The sequence below is a fragment of the Mobula birostris genome, chromosome 6 (assembly GCF_030028105.1).
Source record: "Mobula birostris isolate sMobBir1 chromosome 6, sMobBir1.hap1, whole genome shotgun sequence".
Taxonomy (NCBI): domain Eukaryota; kingdom Metazoa; phylum Chordata; class Chondrichthyes; order Myliobatiformes; family Myliobatidae; genus Mobula; species Mobula birostris.
The window spans coordinates 51,365,989-51,385,005 of NC_092375.1; the positions used below are offsets into that span (position 1 = coordinate 51,365,989).

Below are 19,017 nucleotides of genomic sequence, written 5' to 3' on the forward strand. Positions count from 1 at the left end.
GGAAGAAAAGGTAGTTTGTCAGAAAGTTTCAAAGAAGCATCGGGCTTGATTTTTGAATTAAGTGCAGGTGCATGACAAATCATTACTTATTGTCTACTGTTTTAAAAAAGCTTTGTTGTTGCCATTTGTCAATTTAAAATGAGAAAAGGGAGTCATTAGTTTTTGGAGGGTCACCAGAACCCTGAAAGGTTTTTAGCCATATTTAATGTAAAAAATATAAACATTGTTTGCTCTACTTTCTTTTTAATCCTGTCAAATAGATTTCAAATTTTAGGGTCATGAATTAGATCTTGTTTCTATGTATTTCTTTATCTTTGGGGTCTGAGCATGTCTGGCTGAGGCCAGTACTCATTTCCCAGAGCAACTTGCCTCTGACCTTAGTGGATTGGTTAAAGCACTTCAGAAAGAAGTAAGGATCAATTTTAGGCCAGATAAGAACAGCAGATGCACGTAAACCTGATGATTCACACATTATATTTCCTCCATTTTATTTCAGATTTGAAAAAATTCTTGAACTTATATTTTCATATTACTGTTCAGCCCATTGAATTGATGCCACCTCTCAGAGCATCTCATGCAGTCTCATATCTCCACTTATTTCCCCTAACCTATTCTCTCCCATGTGCCCATCAGCATTCTCCTGCCACCTGACATTTGGGGTAAGTCACAATGGCCAATTAACCTACTATCACGTCTTCGGAATGTGGGAGGAAAAGGAAAAAGAAAACATGTTTAGCCACCAGAAGGACTTGCAGATTCCACGCAGACAGCATCAATGTCAGGATTGAACCTGTGTTGCTGGTGCTGTGCAGCACATTAACAGCTGCACCTCTGTAACAGCGAGATTCAGTCTCTTGCTTTCAGATCAATAACTTAGGCTTTTGGATTCAAATTCAATAACATGATTGTTGTTCTACTATGCTCTAATGATTCACCTTAGAACAACTGTTCATAATCTAAAGGTTAAATGTGTATGGCCCATTTCAGGTTCCATGCACATAATGCAAACTGACACTGCAGTAATTTACTGATGGAATGTAATACTGGCAAATTCAATAAGGCCAGCTCTCTTTCTGAAATCACTCTTGAATAAATACATTAGACCTCTATTTAATAAAATCATTTTCAGCCTTGTATCATCTTTCATGCCAGGTTCCATATTCCTTGATTCCATTGTTGTCCAAATACAAATCAGTCTCATATTTGAATTTGTTTAAATGTTCACTACCTTCAGCCTTCCAATTTCACAGATTCATAATTCATAAAAAAACAAGCTCATCTTAGTACTGAGCAACATAACAAGCTTCTTTCCATATTTGCCTGTCATTTTCTGAGAATGTTATGTTTCAGTGACACCTTATAGTATTTGCAACTCAATGCACTAACTGACACTCCTTTGTCAAATATCTTGAATAGTATGGTATTGAACCTACAAGAGAATATACTATCTTGGATCTAGTCCTGAGCATGAGATGGGCAAAATATATTATATATTATGCCTAGACAAGGAAGACTACTCATGATGAGAGAGGTGTTGGCCAGCGTTAACTGAGAATACAAGCTATATGGTGGGACAGTTGAAAAACAGGAGAGATTTTTCAGTGCTTAAAAGAAAGTAAAATTCCAGTTTAAAACAAGGGCAGGAAAAATGGGAAAGCCAACCTTTGATAACTAAGGAAATAAAAGAAGGTATCAAACTAGAAGCTTGTGCATACAAAGGTGGCAAGAGTAGTGGGAAACTGGAAGATTGGTAAAACTTAAAAAATAACACTAAGTAAGCCATAAGGAAAATGAAGATAAATTATAAAAGTAAACCAGCCCAGACTATAAAAACAGGGTAAATATTTTGTAATTATATCAAGTGAAAAAGGGTGCGTAAAATGAAAGTAGGTCCCTTGGAAGATGAGAAGGGGGAATTAATATTGTGTAATGCGGCAATAGCTGAAGCTTTGAATGACTATTTCATGCTGGTATTCATGCCAACCAGAGAGATTATGGATGTGATGGAAGGTGAATACCTCGATACCATTGTCATTATTAAAGAGGAAGTGCTGAGAAAACTAGGGTAGACAAGTTCCCTGGTCCATATAGATTGTGTTTCGGGATACAGAAGGAAATGACAGAAATTATAGTAGCAGCCTTTATGATAATTTACCAACATTTTCTGCACTCTGAGCAGGTACCAGTGGACTGGAAGTCAGCGAATGTCACACCATTGTCTAAAAATAGAATGGGAGCAAAAGGCAGGTGACTATAGTTAGCTTAACATCTGGTTACAGGAAGATGCTTGAAGCATTCATTAAGGAAGAAATAGTGAAACATCTGGAGAGAAGCGGTTTCATCAGGCAGACACAACATGGATTCAGGAAGGGTTGTCCTCTTTGGAGTTCTTTGCCGATGTAATGAGCTTAGTGGATTCAAGAGGACAGGTGGATGTTGTATACTTGGATTTGCAGAAGGCATTTGATAAGGTACCACATAAAAGACTTATCCATAAGATAAGGATGCCTGGAGATGGAGTAATGTATTGGCAAAGATAGAAGATTAATCAACCAATAGAAGGCAGAGAGTTGGGATAAATATAGGTTTCCCTGGTTGCAGACAGTGGTGAACGGAATGCTTCAGGGGTCGGTGATGGGCTGCAACTATTCATGGTACACATTAATGATTTGGAAGAGAGGACCAAGTGTAAGATATCTAAGTTTGCTGTTGACACTAAATTGAATGGAAAAGCAAATGTTACAGAGGCTGCAGAGAGTGCAGAGAAAACTCTTAGTTAGGTAAGTAAGAAAGGGTCTGTCAGATAGACTGCACTATTGGTACATGTGATGCCATCCATTCGAAAGGGAAAATGGAAGGTCAGATTATTATTTAAACAATGAAAGATTGCAGCATGTTGTTGTGCACAAGGGCTTGGGGGTGCTTATGCATGAGTCACGAAAGGTTGGTATGTAAGTGCAACAGGATATCAAGACGGCAAATGGAATGTTGGCCGTTGTTGCTAGAGGGATTGTTTTTAAGTGTAGGGAGTTTATGCTGCAGCCGTACAGGGAACTGATGAGGCTGCTCTTGGAGTATTGTGTGCTATTCTGGTCTCCTTGGGAAAAGGTAAACTGGGTTTGGAGGAGGTTCACCTGGTTGATTCTGAAGATGAAGGGGTTTAGCCTGTGAGGAGAGACTGAGCTGCCTGGGACTATGATTGTTGCAATTCAGAAGATTGAGAGAGGACCTTACAGAAACATAAAATTCTGTAAAGGATAATAAGACAGAGTTAGAAAAGTTGTTTCCATTTGCAGATGAGACTAGAAATAAAAGACATAGCTTCAAGATTTTGAATAGCAGATTAGAATGGAGATGAGGAGGAAATAATTTTCCCGGAGGTAGTGTATCTATGGAATTCTCTGCCTAAGGCTACTTCAATAAATATACCTAAGACCTACTGTAATTTTATAGATTTTGCATAGTGGAGGAATTAAAAGGTATGGGTAAAAGGCAGGCAGGTGGAGCTCAATCTACGGTCAGATCAGCCATGATCTTATTGAGTGGTGAAGTAGGTGCGATGGACAAGACGGCCTATTCCTGCTTCTATTTCTTATGTTCTTATTTTTCACCAACAAAACAGATTCTTCAGCCCTCATTTTTGCTGTTTATGGCATCCAGTTATGAACAATTTGTTTCCTTTATTATCAATCGTGCTGTAAATTCCATGATTTTGGCAATGTCGTCCCAGACGACATAATTATCTTTAACTATAATTTGTTTGCTTTATTAACAAGAGTACCTTTAGCTAGCTGATATACATAGAGGCTTTAATTTCCTTATGTCACTGACCTTTGATAGGGTTCAGTGTGATGGATTTATTTCCTTCTCATGGTGCAACCTACAGTCCTGTGTAACATTATCACAGTCCTGCTGCCTTTCTGTCTCCACTACCACAAACAGCTCACTCACAGTAAGCAGCCAAGTGGTTTGCTTTTCTTTCTTATATTGCAATTCCGTCACTAAATTCCTGCCTGATCAAAGCTCCTGAGCACTGAGTGAAAATATTGGTTAAATCATGGCAAAATTCCATGATTTTTGCAATGTCATCCCAGACAATGACATAATTATCTTTAATTATATTTGTTACTTAGCTGAGCATCTCTCATCTGTCAGGATTTGTGTTTCTCAGTACAATAACAGTCATGATAGTGACCTTATTTGTAAATGATCCTGTGGCATAACTGGGGTAGAGAATTCTGTAGCCATATATCAGCTAGCTAAAGATACTCTTGTTAATAAAGCAAACAAATTATAGTTAAAGATAATTATGTCGTCTGGGACGACATTGCCAAAATCATGGAATTTACAGCACGATTGATAATAAAGGAAACAAATTGTTCATAACTGGATGCCATAAACAGCAAAAATGAGGGCTGAAGAATCTGTTTTGTTGGTGAAAAATAAGAACATAAGAATTCTGTAGCCATATATCTCTAAAGCTACTACTTTTTTTTAACACATGGCATAAGAATTCAGATTGTTATTGAAAAAAATTGCTGGATCCTGATCTGCCAACTCTCCTCAGCAAAGAAATCTTTGGCACTTGTTAGTACAAATCTTGTTAGTACAAATGTGCTGCAGCTTTATATATGTTACTTTAAAGAGATTTACTAAAATATACGCAGCACTTGAGTTGTTATAAAAACTATTCATTCTCCATATATATATGTATATGCTACATACCCAACTCCATGGATCACGAGCCCAGCAAAAAAGACCACAAACAAGTGGTGGGTGTACCAGAAGACCTCAAAGTATGATCGCCTGATAATCTCTGTTGATGATGTTATCATAAGGATCAAAGCCAGAGTGATGGCTACTCCACTCAGGCCTGCCACGGTTACAAACGCCACCTCAGTAGGATTCTGGAGAAGAAAGACTGTCATGTTGACAAGTCATTGGAATAAAAGATAGCAAAAGCAAAACAAAAGGGAAAACTCAGCATGTGAGGGCAGAAATAACAAAAAAAAACAATGTTTCCTCTGGATTCAATCTAATTCATCCCGGCAAGGCAAAGCAGGATGAGGGTAGGAATTGGATGACACGCTACCAGTAGTACTGGTGGCCTTTCCAGTAGTGTTTTTTTTTTTGTTTTGGTGTCCCTGTCAGCTATCTATAGGAGCCATTGGGCTTCTTATATATGTGTAAGGGGGTTTCGTCTTTTATGTTACTGTGTAGGCTAATTAAATTGGCTTCTTTGTTATGTTATACTTGGGAATGCTTCTTTGTTATGTTAAATGCTGAGAAAGTTCTTGCGCTGGTAGTTTGTTTTGGATTATCCACTGATAAAAGGACAAATGAACCAATTGGGTTAGTTGTTATGCCTGTGGGGTGTCTGTAAGAGATTGTATGGGGTTTTGGGAGGCAGAAGGCGGGAGAGAGAGACAGAGGATGGACCAGGTGCTGTGAGTCTTCTAACGGGGTCGGACCCGGAGGAGGGCGTTCGGCGAGGAGAGGAGATGGAGACAGACTCATGTGGAGCGTCTGGTTGACGACCATTGTTGGTCCCAGGCGGCTGTTTGAGGTGGTCCGAGGGGTCGCAGGTTGAAGAAGAAGGGTCCTGAGCTCCAACTGTTTGTGCACGAAGATATTGAACTTTGATAAATGTGGCGCCTTTTATTTTCCTTTTATATTTTATTCTCTATTAATTATATAGTTCCAGTAATATCTATAAACTCTAAATCATTTGATCGTATCTGGTGTATTGTCTGTTATTTGGGCGGGGTGGGGTACATCACATAGCATCCGCACAAACTAATTACCCAGTTTGGCGGGGCCAAGGGCTGTTTCCCTAGACGACAGCCAGCCGAGCGACCCTGAGGGTGGCCAGGGGGCCTACATATGTGAATGGTGGGCCTTAAAGGCCTCATATTGCGCAGCAAAATTCCTTGTTAAAATTTTTTAAAATTATCATAGAAGTTAGCTCGCTCCTGCTCCCCAGAATGTATTTCTAGGCAAGTACCAAGGAGCAAGCATTTTCGTTCTAATCCCCTTCGAAGTGACAAGCTATCAATTAATATCAGTGACCTGGAGTTTTTTAGTGAGTATTAAGATGCACATTGTGGCCACATCACTGCTTTCACAAGTGGAATCAAGTGCTGCATATTTGTTCCTACAGTTCTGTAAACCACCACATCCGCCCAAGTAAAACAATGTGAATTCTGGCCAGTCTCAGGCCAAATGTGTGGACTTTGATATAAATTAGAACTAAAGCAAGATGCTGAAATATACACTTATCTGGCTGTCTGAAAAGGTGCTTCCACCGAAACATATATGTAAAGTCTTGAGAAGAAAGAAATGGTAGATTGCAGTCCAATAAAGGCCCTATTATTCCTTTGTACATTTTCTGCTGAATTGACTTCAGGAACTACTTCCTCTAGTTCATTTTCCTTTTGTCCAGCATATACATTGATTTTTCCTTGATTTTGTTAAGGTATCAAAAGACAATTGAAGACTACCGTATTGTTGGATCGAATTGGATTCAGGTAACCTTCATTTCCTCCCATTTGTGACAAGATAGTGTTGAGTTGTCCACGTTCACCCAGCTGGCTATCCATAAACCGCTCGAAGTTGAATAAATGAGCGATGATATGAATGGCTGTGAAGGAAAAATGCATAATCTGTTCTAATCCCTGTATAATATTGAATTATGTACATGATCATCAAAAGCAATGTGTCTGTCTATTGGCAGTGTGAACTAAACAGATAATAATGGGCATATATGATCAATGAATTCAGCTCATGATACAGTTCTGAACTTAATGTTTCTATCATTTATATATCAAAGTCTCAAGCACAGTCAATTATAACAGTACAATCTGACTCAAGTTAGTCCAGCATATGTTCACTATAGCATCTAAAATTCTCCTGTGACGGGGTCTGAGCAATCCTTACAGGTCCTTGGAGGACACGAAACCATTTAAACTTCTTTGAACAGAGCACCCTAAGTCATTATGGCAATGGGCTGAGCTTCCATAATAAAGGTCCAAAAATCTATTTCAGCACCCAGATGTTGGATTACTTCTCTTTGTGTTGCTATGGAAGTTGAGGTATCAAATATCAAATATTGAATGAAGATGGTTCTATGAGTCAGTCGTCCTATCATATGCATTAATAAACAATTGTGGCCTTGTATGGAGGAGGAATCTGCTAAAACATTCCCATCCTCAAAGATGGAGGAGATCAGTTGTGAGTTCAAAAGACATGGCTAAGGTGATTAGAATCACCCTCAGCCAGAAAGTAAGTGATACGTCTTGGCCTTCTGTGATCCTCACTCTCATATTATCCAGACATCGGTCAACTTAGTTCTCTCCGACTGATGTCAATGAAAGACTACGTTCATGGGATCCTGACAGAAAATGAGACAGAATTCTAATGCAGCTACAACACTGGAGGCTACCCATCAATATCGAAATATTACAACCTGCCTTGTGTCCAAAAGCAAAGGAAATACAGATTGGCTAATTACCTCCCGAGTTCTACGAGTGCAACTGAGGGGGAGGGGGTGAGTGCATCAACAACAGAGCTATGAAGTGGAACTGTTCTTCAAACTGGGTTTAACCTCTAATATATTATCGTAATTACGTGGATGATAGTTAAAAACAAATGACCCCAGAAAACATACAGAATTCTTACAACCTCCTTCCTTCCTGTCCTCCAAGGAGTCGAACATTCCCTCCAGTGATTCAATCTGAAGGGTTAATGGACAAAAGTATTGACTTTCAGACCAAGGAACAGAGCAACCTTGGTAGTGAAACAGCAGATAACTGTGTCTGGTGTTATGGAATTCCACTACAACTGAGGTCACAGCTTTTTTCATCTGTGTTTAGAGATCTAGAACTCAGACCTGAACACTTTATTATCTGAAATGAGGGACCAGAATTACTAGTCATAATATTATCAATCCTTCACCATAATGTATAGAGCTACAGTTTCTGATTTCAACATTCAAACACATAACAGACCCACCAAAATTGCATTCAGGGTTTAGGATTCTTCCCCATTATAGGTGTGGAATATTAATGTTGGCAAAGATAATCATAATCCACAGCAATGTTCAGACAAGACTGATCTTTTCATTGATCTGAATTATTGCTCATGATGTGGCAGTTGCATTTCTTTTACATTTCTTACACTCCTTTTATTCTTAATTGAAAATTTTATTAATCCCTGCCAATATTCTTTAATTGATTTAATCAAAAATGTTCTAATTAAGTGCATTCTATTTAAAGTTTAACCGGAAAATATACATAATCCTTGAAACTGTTTTAATCTGATTTCTTGATTTCAGTTCCATAAAAAAGTAAAACTCAAACATAATAAGGGTTAGGCAATGCTATAATTGACTATAACTTACCTGTATGCAAAGCAATCATGTAAGCTACCAGTTTATGAAAGGTGATGTTTTTGTCCAGTTGTCTTCTGAGAGTGTGTCTGCAGCACTAAAGTAGAAGAGAGGTTACCATGCACTCTGCTTCTTGTAGCACTTTCCCGCAACACATGCCCTTTAACCTCTACCCTTCCCACCATCCAGGGACCCAAGAATTCTTTCTAAGTGAAGCAGCAATTCAATTGCACTTGAAATGTTAACTCTGTTTCTCTTTCCACAGATGCTGTCTGGCCTGCTGAGTGTTTATGGACTTTCCTGTTTTTGTTTCAGATTTCCGGCATCTGCGGTATTTTATGATGTTCACTGAGTTGTGCAGCATAGTGTTGTCTTATGTTCTGTGCCTTAAGAATAAACAGAGCATCTTAACTGTAATTTCCAAATTTCATGTGGGTGAGGCATTAAGTCGTTACACAATCCAGCCTGATGCATAACTTTACGGGGTAGCTGATTTACTACCAGCATAACAGTAATACAATTAAAGGCTGAAGTAAATCTCACAGAGCTTATTTTTTTTACTATTTTCAATCAAACATACTATTGTCAGAGTCCGTATAGCCCAACTTCTCTAAATGTGACATAAAATCTGAGGAATCTCAGTAAAATAGTGAAAATAGAATATTTTTGTACAATTTTGAGGATGCCGTTTAGCCTCTTACCCCACAGGATCCTCTTATGAACGACAGCAGATTTCGACAGACTGGTAGCAGGATCAGCATGCAGTTAAAATTCAAACATGCAGCAGGTGCACGAGCCCACGCCAGAGCAGACTAAGTGGATTGAAAGAAACACGCATGAGTTCCAGTGAATCTATAGGAAATAAACCACAGCCCAAAGCTTCCAAAGGCATACTAACTCACCCCAACCAGCTCTCGTGTGTAAAAAAACTTCTGTCCATCTTCATAGACGAAAAAGAAATGAATGAAGAGAAATGCATTTATTCCGAGCCACACCAGCTGCAAAAGAAAAAAAACGGGGATTGTGCAATGAATCAGATTTGATTAGGGAACCAACTCTTAGGAGGAAGTGATCATAATATTATAGAATCCACCCGGCAAATTGAGAGGGAGAGGGTAAGGTCAGACGTATCAGTATCACAATGGAGTAAAGGGAATTACAGAGGCATGAGAGAGGAGCTGCTGAAGCTGACTGGAAGGGGACCCTAGCGGGGATGACAGCAGAAAAGCAATGGCAGAAGTTTCTGGGAGCAATGCAGAAGGCACAGGATAGATACATCCCAAAGGTGAAAAAGTATGCTAAAGAGGAAACGACGCAACCGTGACCGATGGGGCAAGTCAAAGACAGCATAAAAACAAAAGACAGGCTATCTAATGAAGCAAAAAATTGTGGGTGGAGGGGTTAGACAATTGGGAAGCCATTAAAAACCAACTGAAGACAACTAAAAAAGCAATAAGAAGAGAAAAGATGAAATAGGAACGTAAGCTAGCCAATTATATAAAAGGGGATACCAAAAGATGCTTCAGATATATAAGGAGTAAAAGAGATGCAAGAGTGGCTATTGGACTGCTGAAAAGTGATGCTAGAGAGGTAGTAATGGGGGACAAAGAAACCATGGATGAACTTAATAAGTATTTTGTGTCAGTCTTCACTGTAGAAAACACTAGCAGTATGCTGGAAGTTCGAGAGTGTCGGAGGGCAGAAGTAAGTATAGTTTCTATTACTAAGGAGAAGGTTCAAAGTTCAAAGTACATTTAATATCAAAGTATGTGTAGGCGTATATATAACCTTGACATTCGTCTTCTTGCAAGCAGACACGAAACCAAGAAACATAATAGAACCCATTAAAAAACCCATACAACGAAGACCGCCGAACACCCATTATATGGAAAAACAGAACAAATCGTGCAATAATTAAAAAAGTAAACAAGTAACACACAAAACATGAACCACAGAGTCCCTGGAAATGAGTCCACAGCCATGGCACCTGTTCCGCAATGAGATGAGCAAACCTCACAGAATATTGAGCTGAACACCAGTTTGCCCTTTGCCCTCCACAGTGAAGACTGATGCAAAATACTCATTTAGTTCATCTGTCATCTGCTTGTCCCCTGTTATTTCTCTGGCCTCATTTTCTAGTGGTCCTATATCCGTTCTCATATCTCTCATATGTATTTTTTTACATACTCAAAAAAGCTTTTACTATCCATTTTGATATTGTTTGCTAGCTTGCTTTCATATTTTATCCCTTCCCTCCGAATGTTTCTTTTAGTTGCTCCCTGTAGGTTTTTAAAAGCTTCCCAATCCTGTATCTTCTCGCTAATTTTTGCTTTGTTGTATGCCCTCTCTTTTGCTTTTACATTAGCTTTGGCTTCCCTTGTCAGTCATGGCTGTACTACTTTGCCTTTTGAGTATTTCTTCATTTTTGAAATACATCTATCCTACACCTTCCTCATTTTTCTCAGAAACCCACGCCATTGCTGCTCTGCCCTCATCCCTGCCAGCATCTCCTTTCCATTTACTTTAGCCAACTCCTCTTTCGTACCACTATAATTTCCTTCACTCCACTGAAATACTGCTATGTCAGACTTTACTTTCTCTCTATCAAATTTCAAGTTGAACTCAATCATATTGTGATCACTGGCTCCTAAGTGCTATTTTACCTTAAGCTCCCCAATTGTCTCCGGTTCATTACATAACACCTAATCCGGTGTAGCTGATCCACTAGTAGGCCCCAATGACAAACTGTTCTAAAAAGTCATCTCGTTGGCATTCAACAAACTTACTCTCTTGAGATCCATTACCAACCAGATCTTCCAAATTGTCCTGCAGGTTGAAATCCCCCAAGACTATCATAATATTGCCCTTTTGACGTGCCTTTTTAAATTTCCCATTGTAATCTGTGGTCCACATCCCAGCTACCGCTGTAAGGCCCGTATATAACTGCCATCAGGGTTCTTTTATCCTTGCAGTTTCTTAACTCAACCCCCAACGATTCAATATCTTCCAATCCTATGTCACATCCTTCTATTGATTTGATGCCATTCTTTACCAGCAGAGCCACATCACCCCCTCTGCCTACCTTCCCGTCCCTCTGATATAATGTGTAACCGCGGAAGTTCAGTTCCCAATTACAACCATCCTTCAGCCACGATTCAACATCGTACCTGACAATCTGTAATAGTGCAACAAGATCATCCACCTTATTTCTTATACACCGTACATTGAGATATAACACTTTGAGTACTGTATTTGCTACCCTTTTTGATTCTGCATCCCTAATGCACTGATACTCACTCTGCTGGCTGCAATTGTGTCCTATCTGCCTGCCCTTCCTGACAGTATGACAGCGTGCTATCTTTGCTTTTTTTTTTACCATACGTCCTATCCTGAGTCCCTTCATCCTAGTTCACACCCCCCTGCCAAATTAGTTTAAACCCTCCCAAACAGCTCTAACAAACCTGCCCGCTAGAATATTGGTCACCCTCGGGTTCAGGTACAACTCATCACTTTTGAACAGGTCATACCTCCCCTGGAAGAAATCCCAATGATCCAAGAACATGAAGACTTGCCACCTGTGCCTGCTTCTCAGCCACACATTAATTTGCCAATTCATCCTGTTTCTACTCTCACTGGTGCGTGGCACAGGCAGCAATCCAGAAATGACTACCCTGCAGGTCCTACTTCTCAGCTTTCTACCTAGCTCTCTAAATTCTCTTTTCAGGACCTCTTTGCTTTTCCTTCCTATGTCATTGGTACCAGTGTGTACTAGGACTTCTGGCTGCTCCTCTTCCTCCTCCAAAATGTTGTGGACATGATCCGTGATGTACCTGACGCTGGCACCTGAGAGACATAATACCATATGAGAGTCCTATTCACGTCCACAGAATCTCCTGTCTGTTCAGTTGACTATTGCGTCCCCTATCACTACCGCTCCCCTCATCTCCCTCTTTCCCTTTTGCACCATAGATCCATGCTCAGCGCCAGTAACCTGGTCTCTGTGCCATTTCCCTGGGAGGTTATCCCCCACAGCAGTATCCAATACGGTGTACTTATTATTGAGGGGAATGGCCACAGGGATGCTCTGTGTTAACTGCCTATTCACATTTCCATTTCTCCTGACAGTCACCCAGCTACTCAACTCCTGCATCTTTGGGGTGACAACATCCCTGTAACTCTGACCAATTATCTCCTCACTCTCCTGTACAAACCGAAAGTCATCCAGCTGCTGCTCCAGATCCCTAACACGGTCTTCAAGGAGATGCAGCTGGATGCACTTCACACAGATGTAGTCCCCTGGGAGACTCTGGGTCTCCCAGGGCTCCAACATCCTGCATGAAGAATACACAATGGCCATTTACTGTACTAGGTACAGTAAGAGAAAAAAGGGAACCTCAATGGAAATTACCCAGAGCCAAAGCCTCTTTTGAGTCGAAGCCTCCTTTGAGTCAAAGCCTGACACTCCTACTCTCACCACTGGCCTATTCCCAACAATGGCCGCCCAGATTGTCCCTTCTGTATCTTTAAACAAGTGTCGCCGACCTGTGAGAAACCTCACTGTTCACTGCTCCTGCCACTGATTGAGCTGCTGGAGTGAGCCCGAATACCCTCAAAGGAATTTGTTGCTCCATAGTCTCCTCTTGTGCCATGAAGAGACCACTCTTAGGGTGGAGGAGCAACATGTTATATTCTGTCTTGATAGCCTGCATCCTGATGGCATGAACATCAATTTCTCCTTCCAGTAAAAAAAATTCCTCACCCTTTCCCCTCTTCTTCTATTCCCCACTCTGGTCTCTTACCTCTTCTCATCTGCCTATCACTCTTCCTGTATCCTGTCCTCCTTCCCTTTCTCCTAATGTCCACCCTCCTCTCCTATGGGATTCCTTCCTCTGCAGCTCTTTACCTTTCTCACCAACCAAGCTTCAACTGTCATCTTCCAGTTATCCTCCATCTCCTTCCCCCGCCCCCATCTTTTTATTCTGGCATATTCCCCCTTCCTTTCCAGTCCTGAAGAAGGGTCTTGGCCCAAGACATCAACTGTTGTTTATTTCCATAGATGCTGCCTAACCAGCTGAGTTCCTCCAGCATCGTGAATGTGTTACTTTGGATCTCCAACATCTACAGAATTTCTCATGGTTATATCAATCACATAGATTCAACAGGCACAACAAAAGCCACTTTTCATCTTAATAAGCAGTAAAACCAAGCATCTTGTGTTACTCAGGAATACAAAACAGGTTTGAAATGGAGAGTGAATTTTATTGAGTACTGTGCTTGCATTTGGTGTGCATCCTAGTAGCAAATCACACGAGCCTTTGTAGAGTTTGTGTAAAATCCCAAATCCTGTCATGTTTCTTAAAATACATAAATGGATCAATGATCTCCTCTCGACAGGACGTTCTTTTGTCAAAGTGATCAAATGAGAGAGTTCAGAGACTAGAGCTTGAATCCTGGCGGCAGTATATGGCAAGTGAGTTGAAAGTGTATGATCCTTTCTGTAGTCTCTCATTGCCAGTCCCTAGGACAACCCCATACCTGTTAAACCATATCCTATGGCAAGGATTAAGTATTAATAGTGCTGATGCAGATGATAATTGGGAAGAAAATAACTACTACCAAAATTTGTGATTTTTATTGCAGATTTAGAAAAGTCGCATCAGCCCTGGGAATAACTATGGTTTAATAGTGTGAGAATAGAAGTTTGACTGTAAGACGTTTGTTTCCATTCTAAGTGGCAAATGCACTGTTAACTTTATGCTGTGCATAGAATCCTGTTCTAAGAGAACTGTGGGATTGAAGCAAAACATAACATGAGGCGATGTGTCAAAGAAAAATGAATCAAACTTTATTAAAAGAATTGAGATTAAGTAATCACCTTGACATAATCAACCTGCTTAACAGTTACCTAGGATTCAGGACCGTCATTTTTTATGGTGAGTGCTCAACTTTCTGACATCGATTTTTGTATTAATTATTTTTCTGTCCCTTTTAAAATTCATTTTCTCAGGATCTAGGCACTACTGAGAAGGCTGGCATTCATTATTCACCCTTAATTGCCCTTGATAAAGTAGTAATGAGCTGCCTTCCTGAAAACTGCAGTCTTCCCATGATGGTACTGCCACTGGCTGTTGAGTGTACCCACCTAGCTGCTGCACTTGTCCCTCTTGGCAGTAGAGGCTATGTTTTTAGGAGCTGTTTTTGGAAAGGCCTTGGTACATGCAATACATTTTGTAGAGGATACACACTGAAGTGTCAATCTGGATGGTGTGGAACTTTTTGAAGTTTTGCTCAATCAGTCAAGGGGAGAGAAATAGATCATGCTCCTCAGTTGTATCTTGTAGATAGTGGTGAGTCTATGAGGAAGAGACTCACTCGCTGAAGAAGACCCAGAATGACCTACTCAGGAAGACATGGAATTTACGTTGCAGATTTCTGATCAACGATGACCCCAGGGAAGATGATCATAGGAAATACAGCAATGGTAGTGTCAATGAATAGATGGTTAGAGACTCCCTTTTAACACTTCTGTGGGGAGTCATCCCTTACCCTTCCTACTCTAAACACCTGTGTAAGATGATCAAGTCATCAGAAACGATTATACAAAAGCTAATTTCAGAATTCGCAAGTAGAATAAAAATAGAACAACTTCCTGTTTCACTTTGTAAATTTCTTCGCTCTGCAATCAGTTATTTTAGCTACACTTGTTATTAACAAAACCAAAGTTTTAGCACTCATTTTAATAAATTTCAAGCCTGTCCAAATCAAATTATTACATTAATGAAATAAAGCTCTTAAACACTGCAGTGTGGTATAGTAGTAATGTTAATCAAATATAGGAGTATTTTCAAAACAATAGCTCCATTCTCTGTGCATTGCTGGTGAGGCTGTTCATTACTGCCCCACTCTAATTACCCTGAAGAGGCATCTTCCCAATACAAAGCAACACATTTGTTTTCTATGTAACAATTTTAATAAGGATAGTCCCTGAACCACTTCAAAAATAATTAAGAATTAAGCTTATTTCTCTGAGGACATGTAGAAACATAGAAACATAGAAAATAGGTGCAGGAGGAGGCCATTCGGCCCTTCGAGCCTGTACCGCCATTCAGTATGATCATGGCTGATCATCCAACTCAGAACCCTGTACCAGCCTTCCCTCCATACCCCCTGATCCCTTTAGCCACAAGGGCCATATCTAACTCCCTCTTAAATATAGTCAATGAACTGGCTTCAACTGTTTCCTGTGGCAGAGAATTCCACAGATTCACCGCTCTCTGTGTGAAGAAGTTCTTCCTAATCTCGGTCCTAAAAGGCTTCCCCTTTATCCTCAAACTGTGACCCCTTGTTCTGGACTTCCCCAACATCAGGAACAATCTTCCTGCATCTAGCCTATCGAATCCCTTTAGGATTTTATACGTTTCAATAAGATCCCCCCTCAATCTTCTAAATTCCAATGAGTATAAGCCTAGTTCATCCAGTCTTTCATCATATGAAAGTCCTGCCATCCCAGGAATCAATCTGGTGAACCTTCTTTGTACTCCCTCTATGGCAAGGATGTCTTTCCTCAGATTAGGGGACCAAAACTGCACACAATACTCCAGGTGTGTTCTCACCAAGGCCTTGTACAACTGCAGTAGTACCTCCCTGCTCCTGTACTCGAATCCTCTTGCTATAAATGCCAGCATACCATTCGCCTTTTTCACCACCTGCTGTACCTGCATGTCCACTTTCAATGACTGGTGTATAATGACACCCAGGTCTCGTTGCACCTCCCTATTTCCTAATCGGCCACCATTCAGATAATAATCTGTTTTCCTGTTTTTGCCACCAAAGCGGATATCTCCACATTTATCCACATTAAATTGCATCTGCCATGAATTTGCTTACTCACCTAACCTATACAAGTCACCCTGCATCCTCTTAGCATCCTCCTCACAGCTAACACTGCCGCCCAGCTTTGTGTCATCTGCAAACTTGGAGATGCTGCATTTAATTCCCTCATCCAAGTCATTAATATATATTGTAAACAACTGGGGTCCCAGCACTGAGCCTTGCGGTACCCCACTAGTCACTGCCTGCCATTCTGAAAAGGTCCCGTTTATTCCCACTCTTTGCTTCCTGTTTGCCAACCAATTCTCTATCCACATCAATACCTTACCCCCAATATCGTGTGCTTTAAGTTTGCACACTAATCTCCTGTGTGGGACCTTGTCAAAAGCCTTTTGAAAATCCAAATATACCACATCCACTGGTTCTCCCCTATCCACTCTACTAGTTACATCCTCAAAAAATTCTGTGAGATTCATGAGTTGTGTCTCATATGGACTAGGAAATGCTGATTTCCTTCCCTTAAAGTATTTTGGGAGAACAGATTTTGTTTTATGAAATGTAATTTCTTCAGAATTTTTTAAAAACCTTTTAACCCAAGTCTGGAGTCACTTTAGTGAAACTCAACTCAATCTCTGCTGTTAGAGCTACTATATCAGCTATATAACTGCTATACTAACAGTCATATATTTTTAAAGAAAATATAAATTCTATAAAGTAAGATAATAAAAATAAATACACTAATATAACAACAAATGCAAAACTTAATCCCCTTACCTAAATAAAAATGCTGCAATTACCTTCATTTTATTTCTTATTAAATCAATTTTACTTTGAGCACACTACATCTAAAGAAAATATTTTGAATCTATATTTAATATGCATGCAGTTAGCTAAAGTAACATTGCAAGGAAATTATTCCTAATTGACAACACCACTCTGAGCAATTTTATAACTATTTCTCTTTGTGATCATTCGAAATAGCGTAGTTTCTGAAGAATGGACATCTAAATTTATGACTATCGCTGGTAGTTTGTCCAGTTTTATATTTATGCTCATTTAAAAATATAGCATTACTTTTAAAGTCATCAAAAATTATAGCTAGAGTTAATATTAGTTTAATTTACCACTGTTAGCTTTTAAAACATTTAATCAGCAAAATCATCACTCTCATATTTATATTTTGATTGAAAATAAATTGATTCCATAGCCCACAATGTGCTAAAACTGGTAATCAAGTAATTTAACCTGAAGAATATACCAGCAAGCAATATACTCAAACACTTCCCCACTGATTTAACAATTGCAGTACTTACAATTACAAAGCTGGAGACTCCCTCATTCACCAGACAGTTTCCCATATTCAAAATGAGTGTCAATTCACTGTGTCTGAGTTAATTTAACCAAGTATATAAGGAAGTGAGAGCTTGTCCGGAAGTTACCCAATATACTTCCGTATTCAGTATGAAATTAAATGGTCAAATCTAATTATTTTGCTTAATGCAGATACAAGGCAAAAGCATTGGTGAGTAATGTGATGATCTGTTGAGTTCTTTCTGATTTATTATTGCACAAATAGCCTAATATTTGTTAACACTAGATAATTCTGTATGTAGCAGAAAGAAAATCAAACTGTAGGTGCTGGAAACTGAAATAAACTCAGAAAATACTAGAGATGTTTAGCAGATCGGACTCCAATTTGGGGAAGAAAAATAGTGTTAATCTTTTCAGGTTGGGAAAAATTGGGAAAGTGACAAAAGTTAAATATTGTAAAAAGTTTTAACAAAACCCAATAATGCACAAAATGCAAATTCCCTGATACTTATCTTGCTCCATTTCTCCAAAAAATATATTTTTGTGATTTGATAGAAATTTAAAGATTAGCTTTATTTGTCACATGTACATCAAAACACAATGAAATGCATTATTTGTGTCAACAACCAACACATTGTAAAGATGTGCTGGGGGCAGTCCACAACTCTCACCGTGCTTCCAGCACCAACACAGCATGCAGACAAATTACTAACCTTAACACATACACGATTTGGAATGTGGGAGGAACTGGAACACTCAGAGGAAACCCACCAATCACAGCAAGAATGTACAAACTCCTTAAAGACAGAGGCAGAATTGGACCCGGGTTGCTGGTGCTGTAATGGTGTTATGCTAACTACCATGCTACCATGCATGGAAATGTTGCATGTTGCTGCATGTCAGAGACATTTAGATATGTTGATAGCAATTGACAGCTGGTATAGCTTGGACAAAGTTCTTACACTGGCTTTACGTACAACCATTGTTTTAGCGTCCACCCATACCCACATCTCCACACTGCTTTCACTTTTGCAAGTCGTACAGCTGTGTATGGCTTCCACATCTGGGTTGAGGCTATTTCATTAAATAAAGCACATAGGAACCTAGATTTCATAAATAGAAATACAGAGTGAAAAGGTGAAGAGATGAGTATAAACCTTCATAAAATACTAGTCACTGCACTTTAGGAAGAATGTAAAATTCCTGAGGAAGTTACAGGAAACAATGATTCCAAGGATGAGGAACTTCAGTTACAGGATTAAACTGGAAACATTAGATAAGGTAGCCTTGGAGAAAGGTCCAAGGAAAGACTTGGACAGGATTATAACTAAACATGAGGAAGTCTGCAAATGCTAGAAATCCAAAGCAACTCACACAAAATGCTGGAGGAACTCAACAGGTCAGGTAGCATCTATGGAAATGAATAAATTGTTGATGTTTCGGGCCAAGACCTTTATTCAGGACTGAGAAGAAAGGCGAAAGATGCCAGA

The 19,017-nt window shown here is 39.6% G+C and overlaps 1 protein-coding gene across 1 annotated transcript in view; it reads right to left on the reverse strand.

The window, feature by feature from the left end:
* The window catches only part of cybb (cytochrome b-245, beta polypeptide (chronic granulomatous disease)), a 40,207-nt gene extending 22,633 nt beyond the window's left edge, over positions 1-17,574 (reverse strand). Inside the window, exons 1-6 of the mRNA XM_072260489.1 lie at positions 17,530-17,574; positions 9,289-9,384; positions 9,088-9,198; positions 8,399-8,483; positions 6,501-6,640; positions 4,726-4,907 (exon numbers count right to left, since the gene is read on the reverse strand). Of these exons, the coding sequence (XP_072116590.1) occupies positions 4,726-4,907; positions 6,501-6,640; positions 8,399-8,483; positions 9,088-9,198; positions 9,289-9,384; positions 17,530-17,574 (659 nt within the window). The remainder of the gene's footprint in view (positions 1-4,725; positions 4,908-6,500; positions 6,641-8,398; positions 8,484-9,087; positions 9,199-9,288; positions 9,385-17,529) is intronic.
* Between the last annotated feature and the right edge of the window lie 1,443 nt (positions 17,575-19,017).